The sequence below is a fragment of the Mytilus trossulus genome, chromosome 2, assembly GCF_036588685.1.
Source record: "Mytilus trossulus isolate FHL-02 chromosome 2, PNRI_Mtr1.1.1.hap1, whole genome shotgun sequence".
Lineage (NCBI taxonomy): Eukaryota > Metazoa > Mollusca > Bivalvia > Mytilida > Mytilidae > Mytilus > Mytilus trossulus.
In genome coordinates this window covers 81,829,581-81,857,155 of record NC_086374.1, presented here as the reverse complement: position 1 = coordinate 81,857,155, position 27,575 = coordinate 81,829,581, and the positions used below count along the sequence as shown (strand labels likewise).

General features: G+C 32.8%; 2 protein-coding genes across 3 annotated transcripts; both read left to right on the top strand.

Annotated features, from left to right (window-relative positions):
• The first annotated feature begins 1,542 nt into the window (after positions 1-1,542).
• On the top strand, positions 1,543-11,468 carry LOC134705450 (tyrosinase-like protein 1). The gene is made up of 4 exons (XM_063564177.1): positions 1,543-1,674; positions 3,587-4,024; positions 5,098-5,213; positions 10,296-11,468. Exons 1-4 carry the CDS (start codon positions 1,669-1,671, stop codon positions 11,401-11,403), a joined length of 1,668 nt encoding a protein of 555 aa, XP_063420247.1. The 5' UTR covers positions 1,543-1,668; the 3' UTR covers positions 11,404-11,468.
• A 6,432-nt stretch (positions 11,469-17,900) lies between these two features.
• On the top strand, positions 17,901-27,524 carry LOC134708122 (sialate O-acetylesterase-like). 2 transcript variants are annotated; one of them, XM_063568426.1, is made up of 9 exons: positions 17,901-17,989; positions 19,575-19,894; positions 20,358-20,496; positions 20,902-21,067; positions 22,375-22,469; positions 22,901-23,031; positions 24,495-24,649; positions 26,529-26,727; positions 27,236-27,524. In XM_063568426.1, the coding sequence occupies exons 1-9, from the start codon at positions 17,914-17,916 to the stop codon at positions 27,479-27,481; spliced, it is 1,527 nt and encodes a 508-aa protein (XP_063424496.1). In that variant the 5' UTR covers positions 17,901-17,913; the 3' UTR covers positions 27,482-27,524. The 2 variants fall into 2 exon arrangements, with proteins under 2 accessions (XP_063424496.1, XP_063424497.1); XM_063568427.1 differs by lacking the exon at positions 17,901-17,989 and adding an exon at positions 18,764-18,916.
• Positions 27,525-27,575: the final 51 nt, after the last annotated feature.

Here is a 27,575-nt window from a genome sequence, read left to right as displayed (position 1 = left end):
GGAATGTTTCAATTTGAAAGGATAAAGCCTGTTCCTCGTACCATTAATAAAATTTAAGAATGGAAATGGGGAATGTGTTAAAGAGACAACAACCCGACTAAAGAGTAGAAAACTATTGGGTCTTCAACACAGCAAGAAAGTCACGCACTCGTAGGCGTGCTTTAGCTGTTTCCTTAAACAAAAATGTATACTAGTTCAGTAATGATGGACGTCAAACTGAACTTCAAAATATATATATAAACTGTAATTAAAAAATAATTCAAGTATACATTAATTACAATCACGGTGATTTGCCTTTCACAATCTAGACATTTTGTTTAAAGTGTTACAGAGCCTTGCACGATGGAGGTTGCACTTTCAGATGTAGTTCTACGAAATATTAGATAAAAAAAAAAGAAAGTGTCGTAAAATGTAGTCGGATTACTAATATAAAAAGTAAAATCACAAAAATACTGAACTCTGAGGAAAATTAAATCGGAAAGTCCCTAATTAAATGGCAAAATCAAATGACAAAACACATCAACCGAGTGGATGTCATATTCCTGACTTAGAAGGGGCATTTTCAAATGTAGAAAATGGTGGAATGAACCAGGTTTTATAGCGCTTAACCTCTCACTTGTACGACAGTCGCATCAGTTTTCATTATATTGATAATGATGAATGAAGTAAACGTCACAAATAGGGGTACAAAAACATCACTGACCCCACCCAAATTTACTGTTTAAATATATATATTTACTAATTATGTTTACTTAAAATCTTGACCCGAGCAGATAGACAAGTTGTCTAAGTTCTAATTAATTTTATGTTTTTTGGATTAACACTATCAATCAATATGCTGGACAATTGATCAGTCAGATTAATTACCACGACGATAATTTCTAGATAGGACAAAATTATTTAATCATTTCAATACACATTGATATTAAATCGTTTTGAATTGAAAAAAGTCCGGATAGCCGGTTTTGGTATTCAATATACGGTCCTTCCGCCGGTTAACCGGATAACCGTTTACATCATTAGTATTTTAAAAGCTTTTGATTTTGCAATTTGCTTGGGAAGTTCCGATTTCAATTACATTGAAGTTCGGTATTTGTTTTTTTTACATGCGTATTACTTATTTCAACTTAAAAAACCTCCAAAACACACACTATCTAAAACTTTGAAATAAATCCTTTTTGTAACTTTTTTAACGGGTCTATTTCTTTAAAAACTTTGATAATTGTGACGTGGTTAAACGGGTTCAAGTATACTCTGTATGGTTGCAATTACGCTCAATCACAAAATAATAAATAACACACAATACTTACATTATCTTGATCAAGAGAAAGACATTTTCCAATTAATCAATTTGTACAGAATTAAATTCAAACTTATAGTGCACATAATGATATGCAAAAAGTATAAGGAAGATGATTACTCATTCTAGAATGATGCATGTTTCATTGAAAAAAAATCATACTTGGCATGTCCTTAACAGATTGGCAATTCATATATTTTCAACAAAGAATATTTCGTCGAACTGGTAACCACAAAGATTAACAAAAACTTTATTTTCTAGAAAGATGTATTAGACATTGATAAACAATTTAATTTTTTGTTGGAATAAAACTTGCGCAAATTGTCAGTCAGGTTTGGATAGTACGGACGTTTACTGAAGTAACACATATGAAAGTAAGTATTTTGATTTCGTATAAGATTTTAGAGACGTAATATACTCGGAGAAACAATTAATAGTTCCTATTTATAATAGAAAAAAGGGCTAATAAAAGTAACAAAACTCTTTATAGGAAACTACAGATTGGGTTAGTTGATGTCATCCAATTACTGGAGATTAGGGGGAACTAAAAAAAGGATGACTTTAATTTCATGAGTTAGCTCTCTTGATGCAATAGCTATCTTATAAGCAGTAATTTTCTGTTAATGTAATCCAGTAAAGCGCTTTGGACGCATGAAGTTTTTCAAGGAATAAATTGCAGGAAACGCAAGCCTTAGAATACTGTACCAGCTAGTGTATCACCAGAACAGTAGACACTGCTTTGTCTATATGTCTTTGTGTGAATCTTTCTTACTTATGACGTGGGTCTGTACTTAAGGTGACAATAAATCATTAGATTTTATCGGCGCAACCATTTTATGAGCATAACATGGTATTCAGAATTAAGAATATAGCTAATCCTGATTGGTTGATATGTGAGTCCGTTAATTTTTGTTATTAGAAACTTCGTGCATTTGCATTATACCAAAAAGCCATATAATATTTTTTCTTAGACCTAACGAAACTGAGATGTCTTTTGAACGCTAGGTTGAGACACCTATTTTCAAGTGCAAAATTGATAGGCATAAGTACATATTGTGCTAGGAAAAGCAACGCGAACCTATATGTTGGTAACCAAAAAATACTGTCCTAATAACTTTTCTTAAATTCGAGCAAGGTTTCGTTGAAAAAATCTATTTTTAAGTCTGTGTCTCGAAAAAGACTATGATTATTGCTTATGGGGAAGTTAATTGTTTATTTCAATCTTGAATATCCCGTCATTGTGTTATTGAACCATGGTGAATATTTGTTAATATATTTGTTTGTTATTATAAAGATTAAGATTATAACACAATGATGACTATTGTATCCCTTTTTTGACATTTTGACAAATTATGTTTGTTAGTTTTGTTCACACACCGTTGTCTATATAATGTAATTGTATGCGACTGTCACACAAATGAGAGGTTTAGTTAGCTGTCAAACCAGGTTCAAGCTGGCATTTGCTTCATAAGAAAATGCCTGTACCAAGTCAGGACAGTTGTTGTCGATACGTCACTGTGTTTGAGCTTTTGATTTTGCCATTTGATAAGGGACTTTCCGTTTTTTGGATTTTTCTCGGAATTCAATACTTTTGTGATTTTACTTATATTATTTTACAAAAAAGCTTTTTCGATACATGTCATTTAAAAAGTAAAATTAAGAAAGGAAAAAAAATGTTTTTTTCATCTTTTTGCGACAGCTGCTTGATTTTCCCCATTTCGAAATGAAAAAAATCTAATTTGAATTATTCAGGGAAGTTCAGTTCTCAACTGATCCTAAATATAAATTTCTGCACGTAAATTAAGATAAGAAGCAGACTTAACTAAATGCTAGGTATCACTTATTTAAAGTGTATTGGACAAGATGCAGTCAAAATACTCATTTAGCGTTGAACTATTCAGAGAGAGGACTCAAGCTACAAAAATATTAAAGTCTATAATCAATCTTCAAGACAGATTTTATATCATTGCTGTTTTACCAAAAAAATTTAAAATGTTAACATTTTGCTCGAAACACAATTTCCTGAATTAAACTTGTTATTTGAAAATGACCAAAATCATCTACTGTTAAAGTCAATTCCAAATGTGATTTTATTTTGAGTTCTTTTCAAAATATATTTCATGTGACGAAACACTAACTAATCGAAGGACCATATCATATATTTCAAATTCAAGAACTTGCCATATTACTTTTTTCCAAAAAATCATAAAAATGCATAAATAAAATGAAATGAGCATGTGAAGTTCAAACACGAATACTACTAATTTGCTCAATATATGTTTACAGATGTGTATACCTCACGTGTACGCCGTGATCTTCTTTCTTACCTGTGTCGGCTGCAATTCGATTAATGATTTACAGAATACCCATTACGAAAAATTGTCAAAGTTTCCCTTCCCGAAAACCTTTGCAGAATGTACTGACTTTCTTGTTAAAACAAATACTCCGAAGGATATAGTACAAGCCGTACAGAACCATTGCTTGGATGGATTCGTTTCAATCGACCATACTCACAGCTGGACACAGAACTTGACAAGCGACGAACAAAACTATATCAAATCCTTGTTCAGGAAAGTCATAAGTGATGCTGATAACTTAGATAAAACAAGACATAAGAGGGACATTGAATTATTTCCAAGGAGATTCAGACAAGAAGTTAGAGCTGCACCTTACCAACACTGGGCTGATTTTGCTAGAAATGTTAGACGGCTTAAGTATGAAACGGTAAGAAATGGATGAAAATATCTTCCACAAATGAAGTAAGAATCTAGGACACATTGATAACTTATCAATGTTTTATACGTATTTCTATAGATTTGAGTCTTTAATGCGTTTTTTATGTCCTGTTGTGATTCATAGTTTCTTGAGGTCTTTGCTGTGATTGACAGTGAACGGTTGATAATGCAGAGTTTCCAAATTAGAAGTATTATAAATAAATGGTGTGTTGGGGTAAATATCAATAAGACAGCATCACAATTAGGAAAATAGCAAAATATAGCTATAAGTGTACATACAGTCTATTGGAGACCGTACTTTGATCTATTATGGTTTACTTTTATAAATTGTAACTTTGATTGAGATTTGACTCATTGGTACTCATACCACATATTCCTATATCTAATTAGAAAAGATAAATTCCTATACAACATATCAAGCTCTTAACCATAAATCTATAAATGATCGAATAAATCCAAGAGAAAAAAACAATACTTTATTCTCTAAATAACAAAGACCATTATATTCTGACATCAGTAAACAACGGGTGTAAGTTGATAGAGATATGTGAAATTGATTATATTCAGTATACAAGGAAAATTCGTCTGTAAATTTTCTGCGCTTCTGTAAAAGCGAGAAGTTTATATTTGGTATGATGCTTTATAATGTTGATTGAGACATATATTACATGCAGCCACTTCCTGTTTTTATAGTTTGGAAATTTACAAAATAAAATTGAGAATGGAAATGGGGAATGTGTCAAAGAGACTTACTTTCAAACAGAAATTTTCTTCAAACATACTTAGGTTTCTATCGGGGAGAATGAATTTATATTTGGTCATCAGTTTGATAACTGTCCATGTTAGCATATAAGCAAGTCAAATCTTTATCAAAGCTGTTTTTTTTTTTGGCGGCATGATTTTTGGAAGAACAAATGATGCCTTAAAATACATGTTACATTAATAAATTACATGCAGCGACGCCGGTCGAGACACGGTATTGGTCTTATATTAAATAGATATTTTAAATTTTGAATGCATTAGCACACTTTAGTACACACAAGTACTGTTCATATATTGTAGATTGACAAGAATGGAAGAAGTAAATACAATGTCCTTGCAGATATTCACGGAATCGCGGTAGCTAATTCTCATTTCGGACCAAACTTTTTGCCATGGCACCGACTTTACTTGATATTGTAAGTATTTTTGCATATTTTATAGAGTGCATGTGCATCCTCGATTATGGACACTCTCCACAATTGTGAACAAGAACAGAATAAAGTAAAATCACAAACATACTGAATATAACTAAGTAAAAAAATCAAAACAGGAAGTCCCTAATCAAATGGCAAATTGAAATGATAAAACACATCAAAGAAAGGGAAAACAACTGTCATATTCCTGACTTGGTACAGGCAATTTCAAATGTAGAAAATGGTAGATTGAACCTGGTTTAATAGCGTTAAACCTCTCACGTGACTGGCAGTTGCATCAATTTTCATTATATTATCAACGATACGTGAACAAAACAGACATAAAAGGTAAAAATGATCAAAATAGGGTACACCAGTCATCACTGTGTTACAATCTCAATTAGAACAAAAACAAACAACTATTTAAAACTAAGAATTGATAATTTTTTTTGATGTTGTACTGCTGAAAACATTTTTCTGTTCAAATCGATGTTCCACTTTTTTGTTGTTGACCAAAACACAAGAAGGTAAAAAATAGTCTTTACAGGGAAACCATTTCAAATCTTGTCATTTAAGATAATAAAAACTTCAATAAGTAGTCGACTGACGATTACGACCATTAGATGTTAATTTCTATATAATATTTTGCTGGTAATTATCGCGTTTCAAAATGTCAATCTATATATTACAATTTATAAAATACTAAGCAAACTCCCAAATATTTGAATAAATCATCATACATCAACACTAACCTGATGATCATATAAGCTATTTATAGTTCTTAAGATAATCTGAAAAACACTAAAAATAAATAAAAAAATGTTTTAAAGAGCATTAGTTCCAATAACGAGTAATCGGTCGGTTTGAGCTTATTTTAGTTTCCAAATCTCATTTATAGTACCGGTATTTGAGATACCTGACAGGTAAATAGACAATGGGAAGAACTCAACATACTAAACCTTTATTCTTCGTTAGATTTTTTGTTTGTTTTTGTTAGTTGAACACAAAAAGAACAAATGTTAACCATAACATACTCAAAGATTCAAAAATATATCTGTTGAACGTACAGTTCATAAAGGCAACATTAGTATACCAGTGTTCAAAATTCATAAATCGATTTAGAGAAAATAAATCCGGGTTACAAACTAAAACCGAGAGAAACGCATATGATTTGCAAAATGTTGAACAGCATATATAAGTTATCAATAATCGGCGTGCAAATAACAAAATATATGGATACACAATTAAATTGAGAAAGGAAAGGGGTAATGTGTCAAAGCGACAACAACCCGACCATAGAGCAGACAATAGCTGAAGGCCACCAATAATATGTAAACTAATACAGTGATAATGGACGTCATACGTAACTCCGATTTATACACAAGAAACTAAAATTACAAATCATACAAGACTAACTAAGGCCAGAGGCTCCTGACTTGGGACAGGCGCAATATTGCGGTGGGGTTAAACATATTAATGAGATCTCAACACTCCTCTATACCTCGAGCCAATGTGAAAAAGTAAAGGCATAAATCGATAATAAACTGACAACGCTATGGCTAAAAATGAAAAAGACAAACAGACAAAACAAATGCACACATGACACAACATAGAAAACTAAAGAATAAACAACACGAATCCCACCAAAAACTAGAGGTGATCTAAGGTGCTCCGGAAGAGTAAGCAGATCCTGCATCAAATGTGGCACCCGTCGTGTTGTTTATGTGATAACAAATCCGGTAAATAGTCTAATTCGGTAGGTCACATTCATGAAAGGGAAGGGGATTGTAGTTATGACGTAAGGAACATATCCGATATCATTTGTGAAACGGTTATTCCATAACGGTCAACCAACTCGTGATGGCGTCCGTAAAATTTATGAAAGGATGCTTTCAACGTTACCATTTGGAACTCTTGGTTTAATAGCTTCCTTGTGAGCAGCAACCCTCTATCATGAAAATCATGATAGGAAATACAAGCACGGGAATATCGTATTAATTGGGAGATATATACCCCGTATGCAGGTGCTGCTGGAATGTTGCTACTTCGAAATGAAAAGTTCATAATTGGAAAGCTGAAATCATCTCTTTTGTCGTAAAGTCTTGTTTTCATCCGACCTTCAATGTCAATTTCTAGATAAAAGTCAAGATATGAGGCCGACTTAACAGTATAGAAGTATCTTTCAGTTCGATGGGATAGATGCGTTCCACATAGTCACCAAATTTGGAATTAATTATTGAAAGAACATCATCTTTATTATATAGCAGAAAGTAGAGTTAAAGGATATCGCTAACTTCTTATCTTTCTTCCTAAGAAGTTCCTGCATGAAGTCAGCCTCATAATAATAAAGAAACAAGTCGGTAAATTGAGGGGCACACTTTGTTCTCATTTGAATGCCGACAGTCTGTTGAAAAACACGTCCTCCGAACGTAAAAAATATGTTGTCATATGATGGAGAGTTGTCTCATTGGCACTCACACCACATCTTCCTATATCTATCAATCAAGAAATCAAGCATCATTAGTTTCAGAGTATTTTTTGTTTGACTCAGAGTGGTCCTTCACAAAGTAGAATTTATCCCTTCATAAGACAAGATACTTGTATCTACATTGGCCATTCTTTGTTATAAAGCAAAGCAATACCAACTCTTACAATTCGTTTTTAGCGTGTATATATGATATAAAGCGTGCATATATGATATAAAGAACACAAAAAACCCACCCAAACCAAACGAGCAAACTTAAACAAGTTACAAATCGTCATGAAATTGAATGGCAAATAACAAAACAACGGGATCGACATTAGTTACAAAAAAATAGTGACAGGATGAAAGTCATAACAACTGAAATCAAAATTAACTAGTAATATTGTTGTCACCACATAGTCTTTTCGATAGGATACATATGAATATTTCTATCTTAGTATTATTTCTCGGTTAATTCTTTATTCTCGTATATGTTTACACTTTATATTCTTTACGAGGAAGACGGATTAAAAATGACACTCTGTAAATTTTATAGAAACTATCACGAATTGGTTAATACATACGATGTGTCTGTTTTAACTAACTAAGGATATTTTTACCACGTCTTAAATTGTGGTTTACCATTTACGGTATCTGGTCTTGTAAGTCCAGAACATGACCTATTCCAGAATATGAATGTTTTGCTGAGTGTGAATTCGCATTGCTACAAGACGTGGTATTTGTTTATCCAGCATTCATGTATTTAGTTATGATGTTGTATGTCTAGTGCTAATTCTAATGCAATTAGTTAGTAACGATAATTTTCATTGGACGTTGATAAATATCTACCAGTCCGTAACTAAGAAAGCCACCATTTTGAATTCCGATTTTTTTGGGATATGTAATTTCTAAAAAAAAATAAACGAGATATTCACATTTTGAGCCTCAAAATATTCCTTTTGTGTATATTGAAACCATTATGAAGCGTACGAAAAGTAAAAATACGTTTAGTATTCATGTTTGACATCCAGATTAGACACGTGACGTCACATTGTTAAAATGCTAAAGACAATGCGACAGTTTCGCGGACTTTTTCATTTATGTCATTTTTAAGCCAAAATATTTAGTAAATGACATTTATTTTAAAATGCGGCACTACAATGGAGATAACTGTATTGTATTTTAAGCTTGGCCTTCGTAAAACTTGATTTTACTGTCGCAAATATCCGTTTACCTAACTCCGCTCCGCGTCGCTAGGTAAACTCAATTTGCGACTGTAAAATCTACGTTTGACGAAGGCCATGCTTAAAATACAATACAGTTATCTCCTAAATGTCTTATCGTTTATAGTTTTAATTTGATTTTTTGTATTTTTTATTCGTAAGTAAAAGTACAGATAATTAATCACCCAGGTTTTGCTAGCCACAAAACCAGGTTCAACCCACCTTTTTTCCTTACAATGTCCTGTACCAAGTGAGACAAAATGGCATTTTTTATACCTTAATTCGTTTCTGAGTGTGTTACATTGTCGTTTGCTTTTTGATGCACTTCAGCGTTCCTTTTGTTCGGTTGTTTACTTTTTTTGATAGATGTGTTTTCACCGGTGTTAGTTTCTAACCCGTATTTTTCTCTCAATCGCTTTATAAATTTCGAACAGCGGTATACTACTGTTGCCTTAAGCTTATTTTGTGTACATTTTAAAAGCAAGATACTAGGAGCAAAAGTATTTTGAAATATTTAGCCCTTTGAATGTAAATGAAATCAAGCTAAATAAATTATGTGTTTTCGTTAGTGTCATGATCACTCATCTAACTTTCAAATCACGATAAAGAAATTATTTACTAAATCTTTCATTCAACATTCCCCATCAAAACTAATTTCCGTTCTTTGTCAAACTATCAAAGGACTATAAAAAACGTTTTACCTAATTGTCACATTTTGCTGTCACATTTTACTGTAACCAATCTTCTCTATCAATATATTTCTCTAAAGATATTATCCTAAAACGCTTTAATTGTTGAAAAAAAATCATTAATCAAAGACAATAATTCGGGTAAGATTCAATTGGTGGTTGAAATATATACAATGATATTATTAGAGATCCTAGATATATCCTGCATTAACTATCAGTTTTCCTGTTTACAATATCGGTTTATGTGTTAAAATCATCAAGATTATTTGCATAATCCCAGTTAATTGTTATTTTGTCAATCTTACAATATAATTTACAGTTTGTGTCTTTCCGTAATAGTTTTCTGTATCTCATACATTGTCAAAAAAAGTATGTATGGCAACATGTATTTAATTTTAAGAAATAGAAAAACCGGTTGTATTCTACCCTAGCCATTATGATCATGTTCTCTCTCTGGGTGTCGGGGATTTGGTAAACACGTTATACACGATGCACATGGAATTATGACATTTGGTCAAGTGGTTTCAGAGGAAATGACCCCCCCCCCCCAAAAAAAAAATAAATAAATAAAATATAAACGATACATACCCTAATTGATGCCAAAAAGCGTACTCGTATCTTCATTGGGAAGAATAACTGTGTGATTTATACAAATGTCATCATTATACTTGTACTCATTTCTATGGAGATTTATAATTATCTTTTTCAGAATGGAATCGGCACTTGGTTCACCTCTTACTTATTGGGATTCCACCATTGATCATGAAATGGAAGATGGTACACAATCAATTCTATGGACTGCAAAGTATTTTGGTAATGGATTTGGAATGGTCAAAACTGGTCCATTTGCCAATTTTGACACCCCTCTAGGAAAACTTTATCGAAATATTGGTAGTGATGGTTGCTTGTTTAGCAAATCTCGAGTCAATATAATTTTGTCACGATCAAGATTTCAACAAATTTCTGAACCATTTGCTGATACCGGTGCTTCTCTCGAGGGACAACATAACAGTAAACATATTTGGGTTGATGGTGTGCTAAATAATTTAGGAGAAAGTCCACATGACCCAGTCTTTTTCTGTCTTCATACTTTTGTCGACTATATCTGGGAATTGTTTAGAAAACAACAAATAATGCAAGGTATTGATCCCACTACAGATTACGTTTTGGCACCAAATGATCCAGAAATTAGTTTTCAAAATACCACCGATGTTTCTGTAGGGTTGAGAGGATATTACAATATTGATGGCTATACTAAACGAATAGCAGACATGGTTCAGTACCAGCCTCATCCAGAATGTCCAACATGTACAGGTAGTCAAGATTTATATTGTGACCAGAGTAAAGGACTATGTATCACCAGACGTAGGGATCCAAACGAATATGCTGGACAACAAGTAGAGGCTGTGGATATGGCAAATAGCAATAAAATGAACAATAATGGACCGAATAATGGACCATTTCCGATCTACGGGAGAGACATTCGCGTTCGTATGGATTCAGTTACCGTAGATTATAGTAACATATCGATAACTGCTAGCTTGGAAAGGTCACCATCAATGAACGCTGGTACCAATGTCATGGCAAACTCCCCATTGAGTGTAGATGATGAACAAAATATTAACGATAATATTAGACTTGTAAGACCACAGTTTCATCGTTTTAGCTCGGCTATTCAAAATCCAGGTCCTAGATTAGCCTTCCAAGATACTGCTCCTACCAACATAAAACCCGAAAGAAAACCGGTTCACTTATATCTTCATCAACCAGTTAGATTCAATAGACACTTTGGAGGACTCAAAAATCAGAACTATTGAATTTATAGAAACATGTTTTTTTCTGAAGGGTTTCAGTTGACATGAATAAAACACAAAGTCTTGTACTATAATTTTTTGTATATTCCTATATATAATTATTTGTTTCAAACTGGTAGACCTGTCTTTAAAAAAGCCAACTATGGACGATTCGAATTTTAGGTGAAATGTTATTCAAGGCATAAGATAACAACACATGTCAATTCATTAATTATCCCGATTAAAAGAGAGGGACGAAAGATACCAAAGGGACAGTCAAATGCAACCTAACATTGTCAAAACATCAAATTATTTGATAGTAAATAAACTCTTCATATGCGATTTCGTTTACAAAAGACTCACGAGTGACGCTCGAATAAAAAAATTGAAATGCCAAGAAAAGTATGGAGATGAAAAGTATTAAAGACCAAAAATCCAAAAATACCTAAAACTTTGCAAATACGGTCTTTTTAGTTCTTTTTTGTACATTAATAAGGCCGTCAGTTTTCTCGTTTGAATTGTTTTACATTGTCATTTCGGGGCCTTTTATAGCTGACTATGCGGTATGAGCTTTGCTCATAGTTGATGGCCGTACGGTGACCTATAGTTGTTCATTTGTCTGTCGTTTTGGTCTCTCGTGGAGAGTTGTCTCATTTGCAATTATCTTTATTTATATGTAATCTACTCCTGAGGTAGAAAAGCCTTAGTAATTTAAAATTCAAAGTTTGGTTAACAGCAGTGTGGGTTTTTGCTAGAGTTTGCAAAAGACTCATCAGTGTAGAATCCACAAAAAAATTGAAGGCCAAATAAAGACGAAATTAAAGAGCATCCAGGACCAAAACTGGCTGAGGAAAAATGTCTCTAAGTATTTGAAAAATTCAAAGATTTGTAAACAGTTAAACTGGTAATGGTTTTCATCTGTGAATTATTTAATGCTCAAAAACACTATTTAGATTGATTCCATATTCAATATGTACTTGATTCAACCATTTCTTTCGGTTCAGATGATTAATATGGTTAATAAAAAAGATAGCATTCTGAAAAAAAAAAGACATTTCGCCATGTAAAATGACAGGTAAGGCCACTAAGATTGTTTCAAAGGCTATTTCACGCTTGATGTCATTTACACTCATGGAACAAATGCAGCTAATGTAATATATTCCTGAGGTAGAAAAGTCTTAGAAGTTCACCATCAGATGTAATATAACTGTGTAATTCAAAATCAGCAAAATATTAAATATTGACACTGATCTAATTTTACCTTGTGTTGCCAGACTCTTTCAGAAAAGATGAACTGCCAGTTTATCTTTTCTGAAAGAGAACGAATATGCATTCCTCCGACGTGGACCTTATTGTGCATGCTGTTTCAGTTTGCAGCATATCATTGCATCAATACAAACCAGTCGGATTGTAACACAAGAATAAAGCTGATCTAATGACTGAGGGGTGTAGAAACTCGCCAAAGATACCACCAGGTTCATGATTTGATACGTCAGACTTTCATGCTGTCTGTAAAACACGCCTCAGTGGCGACGGGTTTTTGTGGTCTTTTTCAGTTTGTAGATCTTATCTTGGTGCTAATTTTTTTGGCTAATCAAAACTTTTCCCTATGTTTGAAATTTTCAAGTCAAAATGCACAGAAAAACAAAAATCTGTAGAAATAATCAGTTAAGGGTTATATTTGTCTTGTTAATTTCTTTTTGACGATTCCTAATTTGAATGTTTCTTTAAAATAAGAATAATAGCTAACTATGAAGCCAATTAGTAACTTAGCTGAATTTGGCAAAACTTTTAGGAATTTTGGTCATCAATGCTCTTCAACTTCGTACTTTATTTGACCTTTTTTAAACTTTTTTGGATTCTTTTGTTGACGAAACGCGCGTCTGGCATATATACTAAATTTAGTCCGTATCTATGATGAGTTTATTCATAACTGATGTTTGTAGTCGGTATATAAATTTTGTCAACATGATTGTAGGTATATTTTCAAACATTTCTACCACTTTCAGATTTTCCTTATCCATAACGGTTATAAAAATGATAGACAATACATGCACATGCATTTTACCCCTGTTTTATAAACTGTAGATTCACTATTATTCGTTGGATACCAATTTTCGTGGTTTTCGTTGGTGCAGGTGAACTACGATTTGTTAATGTTCAACGGATCACAAATTTGCTATTGGGCTGCATAAGACTTCGACAAAACTATGAAAATAAAATATCCACGAAAATGCAACAATTCCTCAATCCACGAAAATTGATACCAACGAAAATAAATGAAACTACAGTATGCCATTTTGGTTGACAGTCATTGCGATCTTCAAACACATTTTTGTAGGAATACACCCTAAGATGATCCTAGTTCCAAATGGGCAAGTAGCTTTATATGATAAAATGTTTGTTACTAATTAACAGACGATGAACACCAAGTGATGGCATTTCGTTCAAAAGAACAATCGTAAATTTCATGTCAATAGAAAACAAGTATATACTTAAGATATGTTTTTCAAAATGTTCAAATTTATCTCATAATAGAGGGGCAAAATACCAAAGGGACAGCCAAACTCATAGATTGGAAATAAACTGACAAACTTGAAAGCCATGGCTAAAAAAATAAAAAAAAAGACAAAAAGTACACAAGACTCAACATAGAAAACTATAGACTTAAGCAACACGAACCCAACCAAAACTGGTGGTGAACTTAGGCGCTCCGGAAGGGTGGGCAGATCCTGCTCTACATGTGGCAGCCGTCGTGTTGCTTATGTTATTACAAATCCGGAAAAAAAGTCCTATTCGGTAAGTCACATTCGTGAAAGGGAAGGGTATTGTAGTTACGACACAAGGAACATATATCCGATATCATCTGTGAAATTCCATAACGGTCAACCAACTTGTGATGGCGTCAAATTGTGTTTACAGGGAGTTTAATTAATCTGATATACTGCAGAATATATCTCAAATGATTATTTGTATTTGAATTATCGCCCCTTTCTCTAGAATGTTGGGGATATACCTAAATTTTATTTTGTACAATAATTGATGAAAGTAATAAAACTTGTCATAACATTTATCAGATCATTCCTTTTATTGTTTATTATTTGTGACATTTGTTTCCTGAATGTAAAAAAAAAGATATCAGTCGTAAAAAAATAATTTACAACTGCAAATTATCTACATCTATCAGGCATCAAAATATAGACATTAAACATCTCGTCAAACTGACTTATTTTCTTGCCAGACCACCAACCAATAAGGTGGAAACTACAACGAGTGGACCACATCTAGTACACGAGGGTCGGGTTTATCATAACTTTTACATTCGGTGCGTTTTGTTTAGATTTATACTTACACGTAACAGATTCTCAACTGATTAATTTTTAACATTTTGAAAGATACTACTCAATAAAAAAAAAAAAAAAAATTCCACAAATGACTTTTCTTTTTATGAATGTTTTTTGTTATAAAATTGAGAGGAGAATGGAAATGGGGATTGTGTAAAAGAGACAACTAGAACAAAGAGCAGAAAACAGCCAAGGGCCATCAATGGGTCTGGAACACAGCGAGAAAATCCCACATCTGGAGGAGAGCTTCAGCTGACCACTTTTAACAATAATGTTTGATATGCATGTTTTAGTGATAAACTATATAGTTATCAAAGGTACCAGGATTATAATTTAGTACGCCAGACGCGTCTACATAAGGCTCTTCGTCAAATGTTAGGAAATATGCCTTGATATCGATCTTTAAAAACTGACCCCACTATTCTGTACCAAGGCAGACATCTCATCAATGCTTTGAAATCATAATATTAGCCAACTTGCTTCGTATATAGTTGAAGTTATCCGTATGCCTTCCCTTTAGGAGAAGAACAAGCTTATCATTGTCTACTAATGAGGGTAATATCACAGATGCATAGATACTGTACTGAACATGAGACATACTTTGGTCCATAAAAGTGCAAAAACAGATATATTTTTAAAAGAAATTTAACCGACATTAAGTATGTCTTTATAATGTAACTTAATTTGGCGTTTAATGGATGTGAAGACAAGCTGTTTTACTTAAAAGTCTGTAAAAAGGTGTATAATAAACAACAAGCCCATAAAATATGTGTAAGTGAGCAGCAAAAAGTGTATTTTATGTCTTCTTGTTTTTCATCTTCTTTTTTTTGAATCCTATAAAATATAAAATAAAACGTTAGTATGTCACTATATCAAACGTTTTATTCTTCAAAATACTAACAAATAAAAACACGAAACACAGCGTTAAAAGTTTCCTGTTTTCTGGGTTTACCGTCATCAGAACTGAGCATCAGAAATGCTTAAAGTTTACTGATGTAACAGAACCGTCAGACCTTGGCATATCGAATAATCGAACATAGGGTATCGAAATAGGGTGCCGATGCAGTTGCGGACCCAGATCTTTTTGAAAGGGGGTAGGGGAGGGGCGCATACTGACCTAAAGGGGGGTGCTCCAGTCGCGCTTCAGTGATTCCCATTATAATCAACTAAATTTTTCACACGCAAAAAGGGGGGTGGGGCTGTATCCGCCTATGCGATGTTTTCTAATCAAAATGTTGTCTTCAAATTAAATGATATCATTTATTGTAAAATTGGTTTTATTATGTGAATGTATTACAATGATACAAAAGGATCGAAGAAACAAGAACTTTCCACAATAGAATTACCAAGTACCATATATTCTGATCACATTTACGACAGAAGGAAGGGGTCCAACACTGTACATTGTTTGGCAGAGAAAGAAATTATTCATGGCATTCCGTTGTCTAATTATTACGCTTCAACCAGGATTACACTGATTCAGAATTGCATAAAGACAACACATATGATTTCATTGACTAACTGATACATAGGCAAATATTTATAACATTCACCTGAATCTCTGTTGACATTCACGTGATTTTCGCCACTAATGAGCTTAAACGTGAAATTCGCGTAACATTTTTAACATGAATTTTATGTGAACTTGTCTTTTTTCACAATTCACACGAATTTAAGTGAACAAACGGCACATGAGTTTCATGTAAAAATTCACGTGAATTCAGATCACGTTAGTTTCATATATAATCTCGTTTGAGGTATTTACTTGAACATTAATTTACATGAAACTCAGTAAAAATCATGGATTCTTAACAATGGAAATCAATTCTTGCTCCACAAGTATTGTTAAAAGGATCTGTATCAAGGGGTTATCAATTTGCATTGGCTATAACAAAAAATGTAAAATAAATACAGTCTGGTTATTGTTTTCTGTCATCAACCATTGTTGTAGATTTTAAGAACATATATCAGCAAACTATTTAATATTAAAATTGTCTCATCTTTCTGTAACTTTGTATCTTTGTATCTGATATGATTATATTTCAAACCTAAAAAATATCGGAGGTTCTAATCGTTAGTAATGTTACACAATGACATTGGAATGCTTTAAAAATAAACATTCTAATGCAATTAGTTTGTAACGACAATTTTCATTGGACGTTGATAAATATTTTGAGGGGTTAGATTCCACGTTCTACCAGTCCGTAACTAAGAAAGCCACCATTTTGAATTCTGGGATATGTAATTTCTCAAAAAATAAACAAGATATTCACATTTTGAGCTCCGCGTCGCTAGGTAAACTCAATTTGCGACAGTAAAATCTACGTTTTACGAAGGCCAAGCTTAAAATACAATACAGTTATCTCCTAATTTGAAGACCGGTATAAATCTTTACACATTTTCAAAATATACAAAATATTTAAAAAAAAAAATCGTTAATCAAATGGCAAAACCAAAAGCTCAAAACTCATCAATAAAATCATCTTCCTAGCTGACTTGGTATATGGCATATCCTTGTGTAAAAAATGGCGGAATGAACCTTGTTTTATCGCTAGCTAAACGTTTCAGTCGCATAACAATCGCATAGATTATATTGACAACAATGCGTGCATACAAATAACAGACATAACAGGTAAAGATGTAAAAAAAATATTCACGTGGTTGGATTATGATGTCTTCAACACACGAGTTTGGTAACTTTATATCAATAAACATACAAATGCTGTAACGTGCAAGGTTCGGACTCACAACCTCAAGTTTTGACAGTCTAACTCTTGTGATAAGTATAAAGTGGCTGAACTACTTAGACCAGATGACAACCGAGGCCCCCAGTCTTTAAATAGATGTTGTTAATAGGTGCACAACGCATATTCTGCTATCTGATTTAACGTTCTACATTATATACTAAATTTGACGGGTTCACTTTCTCAGTTTTCAATTGATCAATGTTGACTTCAACTTCGGGGGAAATAGAGTATATACTTACATGAACTCGCGTTGCAGAATTCGACCACCTTGATGTGAAAGATCAAAGGGCAAACATGTCATATTTTATTCATAAACTATAGGATAAAAACATAAATTTTGAACGTGATTTTCTCCCAGTCCTGTCTGGACTTCATATATTGTATAACTATTTATACATGTTATATATATTATCTTATCTCTCCGGTGAATATTAGTGTATACAATGTTTCTGATCGGGCTAAAGGTGGTTTTAACTGTTGTGTTCCTATCATGGACCAATTTGGTGTCATGCAAAACAGGTAAAGTTTTACTTAACCCCTTGTTAAAAGTAGGTTTTGATACACAGTACCAGCTTCATTTGCAAAACCACTTATTTTCTTTTGGGAAGTACTTTGGAAGGTTTGAATTTCTTCTGTGAACCAGAAGTTCCAATCACATGCCACGGCATCATATTTGATCTGATTGTTAGACATCATAAAATTCCTGAGAATCACTTATCAAAGTGAATTTGTATATTGCAGACACGATCAATACATCAATACCAAATGATATAGAAGATTCTTGAAGACACATACAAGTGGTATGTACAACCTGGGTGGAAAACCGGGTTGCCCTACCATTTTCATCGAAAAATGCCTGTACCAAGTCAGGGATATTACTACCAATGTTGATTTTCATTTGTTCCGTTGATTGCTGACATTTAATTTTGTCAGTTTTTATGAATTCCCCCTTTTTGAATTTGCCTTGGAGTTTGGGAGAGGTGTACGTATTATAATCCTCCAATGATGCATACAAATAGCATCTCGAAAATAATCTCCAATATCTCAACCTTATAATTCAAAATCCTTAAATATAAAAATGACATTTGATGGGTTTACTACCAAATGTCTGTTTTATACTACCAAACGCAATAGGATGTGAAAAGATAATTAATTATGCGAGACATGTTTGCACTAATTTTTCATCATTAATTTGTATTAATAATTTCGTAATATCTAAATGACCCGGAAAAATGTTTGAACTGGTAAATAATTCCAAGAAAAAAGTTGGTTCTTGGAAATGTTTTGCAAAGTTAGCCTGGCGGATCAATTTCAGTGGTGCAATTTCTGTATAAGTTACAACAGAGTTAACACTTCTGCTACGCATTCAGGCTTTGTTAAAAATACACAACGTCGAAATGTGGAAATATATTGTAACTAATTCACTTTTCTGGATGTTGCATACAAGTAAGTTTATTATACACTAAAGTGAACAGTTTGAAGGTCAAAATTTAATAAAAAAAGATCAATTGACCGATCTTAATTAGTTTATATTTGTAATTTCCAAGTGTTAGCTGGTGTCACACAATCACGATAATTACTGCCGTCCTTGTTGGAGCATTCCCGATAATAATTTGTTAAAGTCTGATCAAGATCTTGTTCCACAGGACACCGTCAAGAAAACATAGAACATTGTTACGATTTTAAAATCCAATGCAGCAGAATCTGTCACGACATAATCACAAAGACAAAATCGGATGAGTTTTCCTGAATGTAAATTACTAGACGCACCTAACTGTCCGAGGGTGCTTGGCCGACCTCTTCGATCCGTAGGAATCTGTTACTAACGTATAATACAGCTTTCAGGCAATAATTGGACATTCCAGATCATTGATAGATAGGAATCATTGAGGATAGAAATTCCAGATCTTTGAGGATAGAAATCCGACTCTTTTACTTTTCGTGTCTTATCGCTGTCTGATCTCAAACGGCACTGTGTGAACGTCGCATTAAAGGGACTAAAAATCTTTGAAAAATACATTTGTGAGATAAACTGCAATAAACGGCAACTTCCTGCAAACAAAAAATACCAAAAGGTTTTCATATGTCTATTTTATTTTTGTAGTCCGAGCTAATTCCTTCTCATTCTCCCCCTATTATGCTAACCACATGGTATTACAGAGAGGAGCCAAAGGGGCGTCAATCTGGGGACATTCAACTGTACATGGAGATAAAGTACAGCTTTACGTCAACAACATCCTTTCTGGTAGTACTACTGTTGATTCTAATGGAATATGGCAATCAAAAGTGGTCGATCCCGGAAGTAATAAAGCCACTGTAATAACGGCATCATCCAGCGTGGGGAATATTACTCTTAATGATGTTCTGTTTGGAGATGTGTGGCTGTGCTCAGGACAAAGTAACATGGAATTTAATGTTAACGGGGTTGGTTATAAATTTTTATCAATAATAATAGATATATTGTTCATTGTAATTTTAGTAAATATTTCATGCTTTATTTATAGAAAATAAATTTAATAGTAAGATATATCTCATTCAAATAAGGGAAGGGCATATCACTTTAACTTATGTGTGTATTAATTATTTTCAAGAACAGATAAAAGTGCCAGTTATACTAATTCGATTTAGGTAATTTTGAGAAAAAAAATTCTAAATACAGTGATTCAGTTATCAGAAAGCGAGTTCTTATTATTGTGATTCTCGCAAAGTTGCAATATTGCAGTAATAAAAACCCTGCAATCTGATTTTATAGTATCTAACTTATTTTTTTTTATTTTTTTTTAATTTTCCACCGCATTTCTCAATTACCCTCTTCTGAAGTTATTTTATTTGTTTTTTTGTTCCAAAGCTAACCTTAAACACTAGTAATTATTTTGTTTTACTTTAGCTCGCGAATAGCAGCGAGGAAATAAGTGATGCAAGTAATTACCCGAATATAAGATTGTTCCATGTTGGACATCATACAACACTAACAGCAGATGGAGACCTAAACAGTATCGCAAAACCATGGGCCAAACCAAATATTGGTAAGCTATATCGTAATGCCCACAAATCAATTTGACTCGGCTTGGTGGACTTTTTGTTTGTACTCATTTCTACATGTATTCGAATTGTGCTTTTGAATGTTTTGGTATCCATGGCAAAAATGCCAAAATTCAAAGAAACATTGGAGCAAATTCTGAAACGCAATTTACAAATGCATGTTTGATATAAACATTGTAATTGTTAAAATATTTTAAGTAGGTAGTTTAAAGGATTTTAAATATTGTTTCTTTTGTTTGCTGATTTACTTATTAGATCGTTTACCCCTTTTGTATCAAATTTCTGATTGTTTGGTTAAAATTATTTGATAAAGCAAAGTTAAAGAAAATAATGCCTTCATGGTTTCTTCTCGCTATCATTATTAATCATATGTTTTGTATTATTTCCAGCCTCATTACCAAGTTTTTCTGCAGTATGCTGGTTGTATGGTAAATATCTATCGTCACACATCAACCGACCAATAGGATTGGTGGAATCTAACTGGGGAGGAACTAGAATTGAAGCCTGGTCGTCACCGGATGCATTAAAGTCATGCGCAAATACTGGGAGGAAACGGTATAATGGGTTTCTTCATTGGTGTTTAACTGTAAATCTGAATCGTATGATCTTCAATTTTAATATTTAAAGCTTGACTTTTAGATTGTTTGATTTTTACAATTGATTGACTTGAATTATTATGCACAAACTGTTTGACCAAGCAGCATAACAAGATACATTGTTTAAGTGGTGTATTTGTCAATAAGAAAATAACCACACGACACATACACTAAAAATATATAGGAGTTATACACAATGGTTGTGTGTTAAACAACAAGCAAGTTTTATTGTTTAGGAATATAGGAATAGTGATACATTATGTAAAGTAAATTTGCTACCGTCCAGCATTGTACGTAATAAGAAATAAACCCTACATAACTATACGGTTAATATGATAAACGACCTTGTTTATATTACATTTTGTTGAAAAGCATTTTAGTATGCTTTGCTGTAAAAATCATCTCTAATGTAAAACATAACAATAAAAGCTTAACTTGATGACCAGGATAAGTGGCTGCTTAAGGTGGTACCTAACACTACAGGAAGATAACTCTGAAATATCAGTTAAACGTTTAAATTACGTTGTGTTGTGAAGGCAATATAAGACTTCTCAATGATCAAAATTAATGTTTGTCAAACTGCTATATAACCAGTGTAATTTTTCTGATAAAATGTTTGGTTCAAATTTTTAGATTTTTTTTTATGTTTTTGTAAAAGGGTCAATGTAAATACTTTGTCAAAATTTAGTGAAAATTAAACGAGCCAAATTAATTTTAGTGAAAGTGTTGGGTACCACCTTAACGTCAAGCAGCAAATTAATATGCATATTCAGGAAGAGAACATTTGTAATAAAATATGAATATTGAAAATACAATGAAATGAAAGAAGACATGTATGCATACGATTAATAAATTTAAAACACTTAAAATTATGCAGCTTGACTTGAATCAAACGCTGTATTCTAATCATCTTTTGAATAAATTTCAACCTCCTCATACTGCAATTATGTAAGTAAATATATTCCCTTGTGAGAAAAATTACCAATAAAAATAAAAAAAGACGAACCGAATAAAAATATGTATTGGCCGATACATAGTATACATTACTAGCAGTGTTAATGTTGATTTAGGTCTAAGTAAAAATACAATGTAAAAAAAAACCAAACATATTTCAATCACTACAGAAATCATGCAATGTTGATAATAAAAAAACAACGATGATACTTAGCATAAAAAAGTTCTCATCTTCATTCATTTGCTTATGCAACTCTTTCGTTGATCAAGATTCGTTCAATGGATTATAATTTGATTTGCTGATATTTATAGACGGGCAGTTAATCCAAACGCAGAGTCTGTCTTGTGGAATGGTATGATCAACCCACTACTAAGGAATACTATCTATGGAGCTATTTGGTATCAAGGTATGTAAACCATTACTTTGCACTAAACCCACCATACATAAGTACAAACAGATTTCTTTATCGACACGAGAATACCTCACATTTTTATTAAAACATAATCAATATATATAAAATAAGGAGATAATTATAGATGGCAATGAAACAAAATTCCACCAGAGTCCAAACGACATAATATAAGCCACTGTCGGTCACAGTACGGCCTCCAACAATGAGCAAACCCATAAACTGTAAAGTTAGCTATAAAATGACTCATCATGATAAAATGTGAAATAATTAATAAACAAGAAAAACAACGAACTGATTTAGGACAAGACGATTAACGTAAAAGAACAAACAACAATCCCCGAATTACATACAGGCTCCTGATTGGAAAAGACGCATTTATAATGTGGCGGCGTTACACTAATCATTATAACCATATTTAATGACAGGAGAATCAAATGCAGGCAATTCTGATGGCTACAAATGCATGTTTCCCGCCATGATTGATGACTGGAGAAGTAAATTTTATGCAAATTCACTCCATACAACTGATCCAAAATTTCCTTTTGGATTTGTTCAAGTAAGACGCTTATTAATGATTATTTTACAATAGAATTTCGTTTGCACCTGAATGTGAATTTACTTTTTATCTTAATGTGGTACCTTACACTACAGGGAGATAACTCTGTAAAATCAGCTATGGAAATAGTAAGCTTCTCAATGATCAAAATTAGTGTTTGTCAAACTACTATATATATCCAACCAATTTTTTCCGAAAAAAAGATTGGTTTAAGTTTTTTTGACAATTTTTTTTTTTCAAATGGTCAGAGTAAACATTTTGGCCAAACTTTATTAAAATTATGATTAAACTAGCCAAATTAATTTTAGTCAAAGTGTTTGGTACCACCTTAGTTATCACTAGATTAATAGTGAAACATGTAAGAAACGCAAATTTTAGAAAGGAAGCAAATGAGAAAGAGTCAGGGACACTACAACTCATAAGTGGAAAATAAACTGAAAATCTCATGACTAAAAGAAAAAGAAATTTCAGACAAACAATAGTGATCGAACAACGCATAACATATAAAATCTAAGACAGCAGTCAAGGTGTACTTCGTATATTTGAACGTGCTAAGCCTGAGGCATATAAAAAATGAACCGCTGTTTGACTACAACATATATCCTTGTTTTGCTACGTGATACCAAACAAATCTGTTTTGTTTATTTATGTATCCATCACAGTTACTTTACTCAAGGACAGAATCAAAAGCGTAAAAGCTATATCGCAGGTTGATTGCATATATCCATCACTTTTTAATTCGTTCAAGGATATGGTTAAAGTGCTGTGCAATTTTTTTTCGTCTGGTGCATTTTATATAGAGAGAAAAATAAAAACCAAAAAGGTGTTTGGGTGCATTACTATATATGTAGTACATCATTTTGATTAGTAGCTGATAATGACATTGTGTTTCAAAGAAATGTTTTATATCACAATAAAACTCCACATCCATGACTGAAAGTGGTTTTAATGATTCAACAATAACACGTCAGGAAATTAAATAAATGAAAAAACTGATTTTTTTTTAATACACTCATCATAGATATTGTTCCGCCATCTTCGTTTATACGTTTAGAAAAAAGCAGAAAACAATCGATCTATTCGTCCGTTTATAACAAAATTGATGAAAAAAATCTTAAAAAATTATTCAGTATTTGTAAAAGTAAACAGTCTAAAAATATGATAAAACACAGATTTCCTTCTTTATTTATATGAAAGTCTTGCGAATTAATTACATACTTCTTTCAAAATTTGAACATTTCATTAAAGATGTAGATTGGTCCTTAATGCTCTTCAGCTTCGTACTTTATTTGGTCTTTAACAATTTTTGATTCAATATTCACTGATGTGTTTCTTGTAGACATTTCGCGAAAATATTATGCATACATTATACGTCTATAAATATCAACTAGACAACTGTCATTCATGGAGGTTGGAAATACAACTGTTTAGACTATAGTAATTTAAATTTGTTTTGTTTAAAGTTGGCAGCTTGGCGACCATCTGCGGCTAATTCTGGATTCCCGGATTTACGATGGTCTCAGACGGCAAATAACGGCCAAGTCCCGAATGCGAGACTTCAGAACGTGTTTATGGCTGTGTCGATGGATTTACCCGATTTTTCCTCTCCTTATGGCAGGTATATATTCATTAATTAATATTTGTTTGATAACGTTCTCTAACAAATGCGCTCATGTATATATAAAATCCCGCAACATTCTATATCTTTCAAAACGCCAACTATTGTACACATAACAGGTACACCCAAGCCTTTCTCTACTCATGTTTATACTGCAGTTCGTACACTTGTTTTTAATATTGGCCGACTATGTATACATATCATATATGTATGTGCGTTTGGAACCTCTAATTCAATGATTGTTGTTAGTAACTGTCTTTTATACTTTTGTTTTCATTGTTTACTCATAAATCAGGCCGTTGGGTTTTCTCGTTTGCATTGTTTCACATGTTGTCATGTTGGGGTCTTTCCTAGCTGACTAAACAACATGGGTTTGGCTCATTGTCGAAGGGCACGCTTTTACATTTACATGTAATTTCTTACATCAATGTTATTTGGACTCTGTCTGAGAGTTGTCTCGTTTGCAATCATACTGCTGTCCTTATTCTTTTACTGTATGTAAATACTGAACAATTACCTCTTTTTTTTCTTATCAACTTTTGCAGTGTTGCTCAAATATTAATAAAAAGATAAAAAAAAATAAAAATGAGACATTTTTTATGTTTCGAGTGTGATTTCTTTGAGTAAAACATATATGATTACAAAATTTGAGTGATGATATATTTTTTTAAACATCTGAGTGCAAGGATTTGATAGATTTGAGATAGTTTTTTTATTCAAAGGAATCGTGTTGGAAGAGTTTCATTCTCACAAAGAAACCTCGCAACAACTCTCCGATGTGCCGATTTTGAAAATCTCCTACTCAATCAATGACATTTCTTTTAACAGTTGCAGCCTATTTTCATACCCATCACAAATGTTTCTGAGCCTGTCCGATTATTGTTCATTTGATCTAGTTTTGAAAAAAGAAAAACAAATAATATTACAAACAAATATTGCGCCCGAATACTCATTTTTAGGAACCTTCGCTAATAACGGTCAAAATCAAATAATTTGTGAACCAGGGATACTAATATATACCCATAATAGAGAACATGTTTTCTATGTTGTGATGTTATGCTATTGTTTCAGAAAAAGGGAGAAGGTATGGATCCTTTAAAACGTTTAATCCCGCTGCAAATGTTTGCACCTGTCCTAATCTGATGTACAGTAGTTGTAATTTGTTTTTGTAATTTATACGTGTTTTTCGTTTCCCGTTTTCTTTATATATAGATTAGACCGTTGGTTTTCCCGTTTGAATGGTTTTACACTAGTAATTTTGGTGCCCTTTATAGCTTGTTGTTCGGTGTGAGCCAAGGCTCCCTGTTGAAGGCCGTACATTGACCTATAATGGTTTACTTTTTCAAAATTGTTATTTGGATGGAGAGTTGTCTCATTCGCACTCACACCACATCTTCCTATATCCATAATAGAGAACATGGGAGAAATCATAAGCAATCGAAATTAGAAATATCGTGATCTAAATACTAGCACTAATAGATATTTGATTGATTGTTGTTTGACAGTTTCAAGTTTTGGTATTCCCTGCATACTCAGAAACGAGAATATATAATCAATAGATACAAGAGTTATACATTGTAAAAGTGGTTGACTAAGATAAAAAAAAAATCAAAAAAAATCCCATAATCAACAAGTATGCTCGATAGAGGGAGCAAATTTAAATTACAGCATACAACATAAGAATCATGCAGAGTCAAGTGGATGTTTCTTTTAAACAAGTATTGTACTACCGGATAAGAGAAGTCTATGTTACTATTTTGTAATACTCCTGTCAAGCCTTGAGGTAACCATTGATAGAAAAGAAAGGTACATTTTGATATGACAGTAGATACTCTTCCTAAAGCCATAACATAATTCCTTAATGTTTTTACCACTTTAGCATCCATCCGCGACTCAAACATGACATTGCTGCAAGGCTAGTGTTGTCTGCGTTAGCAGTAGCTTATAAAGAAACAGGTGTTAGCTTCCAAGGTCCATATCCCACCAGATTTACGTCACATCATAATACCAACACAATCATTATAGAGTATGATCATGGTACTTCACCACTTGACATAAGGTCCAGTGACAACTTCGAGGTAAGTCAAATATTGACGAATTCCTTTGAGGAACAAAGCGATTTTCTTACTTTAGAGGTCAAAATATATTTTGGATCCGGATCCAAGATGTCAAAATAATTTAAGTATTGGTAAGCTTTAAATTATCAAATAAAACAATTTCAAAACTATATAAAAAAAAGGCAACAGTATTACATCGCTGTTCAAAAGTCACAAATCGATTGAGAGAAAATAAAATCGGGTAACTAACAAAAACCGAGGGAAACACATTAACCATAAGAGTAAAACTACGAAACAAGGAAACTACAGAACCCTGCAGTGCAACAAAACACAAACGGCAATACAACATACATAGACACGAACTATTAGATAACAACTGACATATTCCTGACTTGGCACATTTTATTTAAAAATGTTTTGGTAAGATAATGATATAAAAAGAACTTATTCAAACAGTCAAATTAAATTGTACATTCATTTCGCTTTATGTTATATATATATCAAATAATAGTATTGGTGTTTGTTTCAGATATGCTGTACAACAACGAACCACGTATGTGTGAAATATGATAAAGGCTGGATATCTGCGCCAATGAAAAGTCATGACACATCTTCTGTTACGATAAATACTTCCGGTTGTCAGCTTGGACAACATTATATAGGAGGAGTTAGATATGCGTGGAAAGAAAGTCCGTGTCCAATGAAACAATGCGCCGTCTATGGAGCAGACAATGGATTACCTGGACCACCATTCACTTATTCAGCACATTTGTAAATGAAGTATTGGAAAGCATACAATAAAATGGGTAAACTTCGGACTCGAACTTCATTTGACCTGACTTTTACTTTGCGTATTGCTGTGTGTTTGT

What these genes read in the sequence shown, in the direction of transcription:
- LOC134705450 (XM_063564177.1), top strand. An exon ending in GACGGCTTAAGTATGAAACG is followed by an intron (nt 4,025 to 5,097) that starts GTAAGAAATGGA and finishes CATATATTGTAG; the next exon opens with ATTGACAAGAATGGAAGAAG. An exon ending in CACCGACTTTACTTGATATT is followed by an intron (nt 5,214 to 10,295) that starts GTAAGTATTTTT and finishes TATCTTTTTCAG; the next exon opens with AATGGAATCGGCACTTGGTT.
- LOC134708122 (XM_063568426.1), top strand. Translation starts at nt 17,914, where the DNA reads ATGTTTCTGATCGGGCTAAAGGTGGTTTTAACTGTTGTGTTCCTATCA. An exon ending in TGGAGCTATTTGGTATCAAG is followed by an intron (nt 22,470 to 22,900) that starts GTATGTAAACCA and finishes ATTTAATGACAG; the next exon opens with GAGAATCAAATGCAGGCAAT. An exon ending in TTCCTTTTGGATTTGTTCAA is followed by an intron (nt 23,032 to 24,494) that starts GTAAGACGCTTA and finishes TTTTGTTTAAAG; the next exon opens with TTGGCAGCTTGGCGACCATC.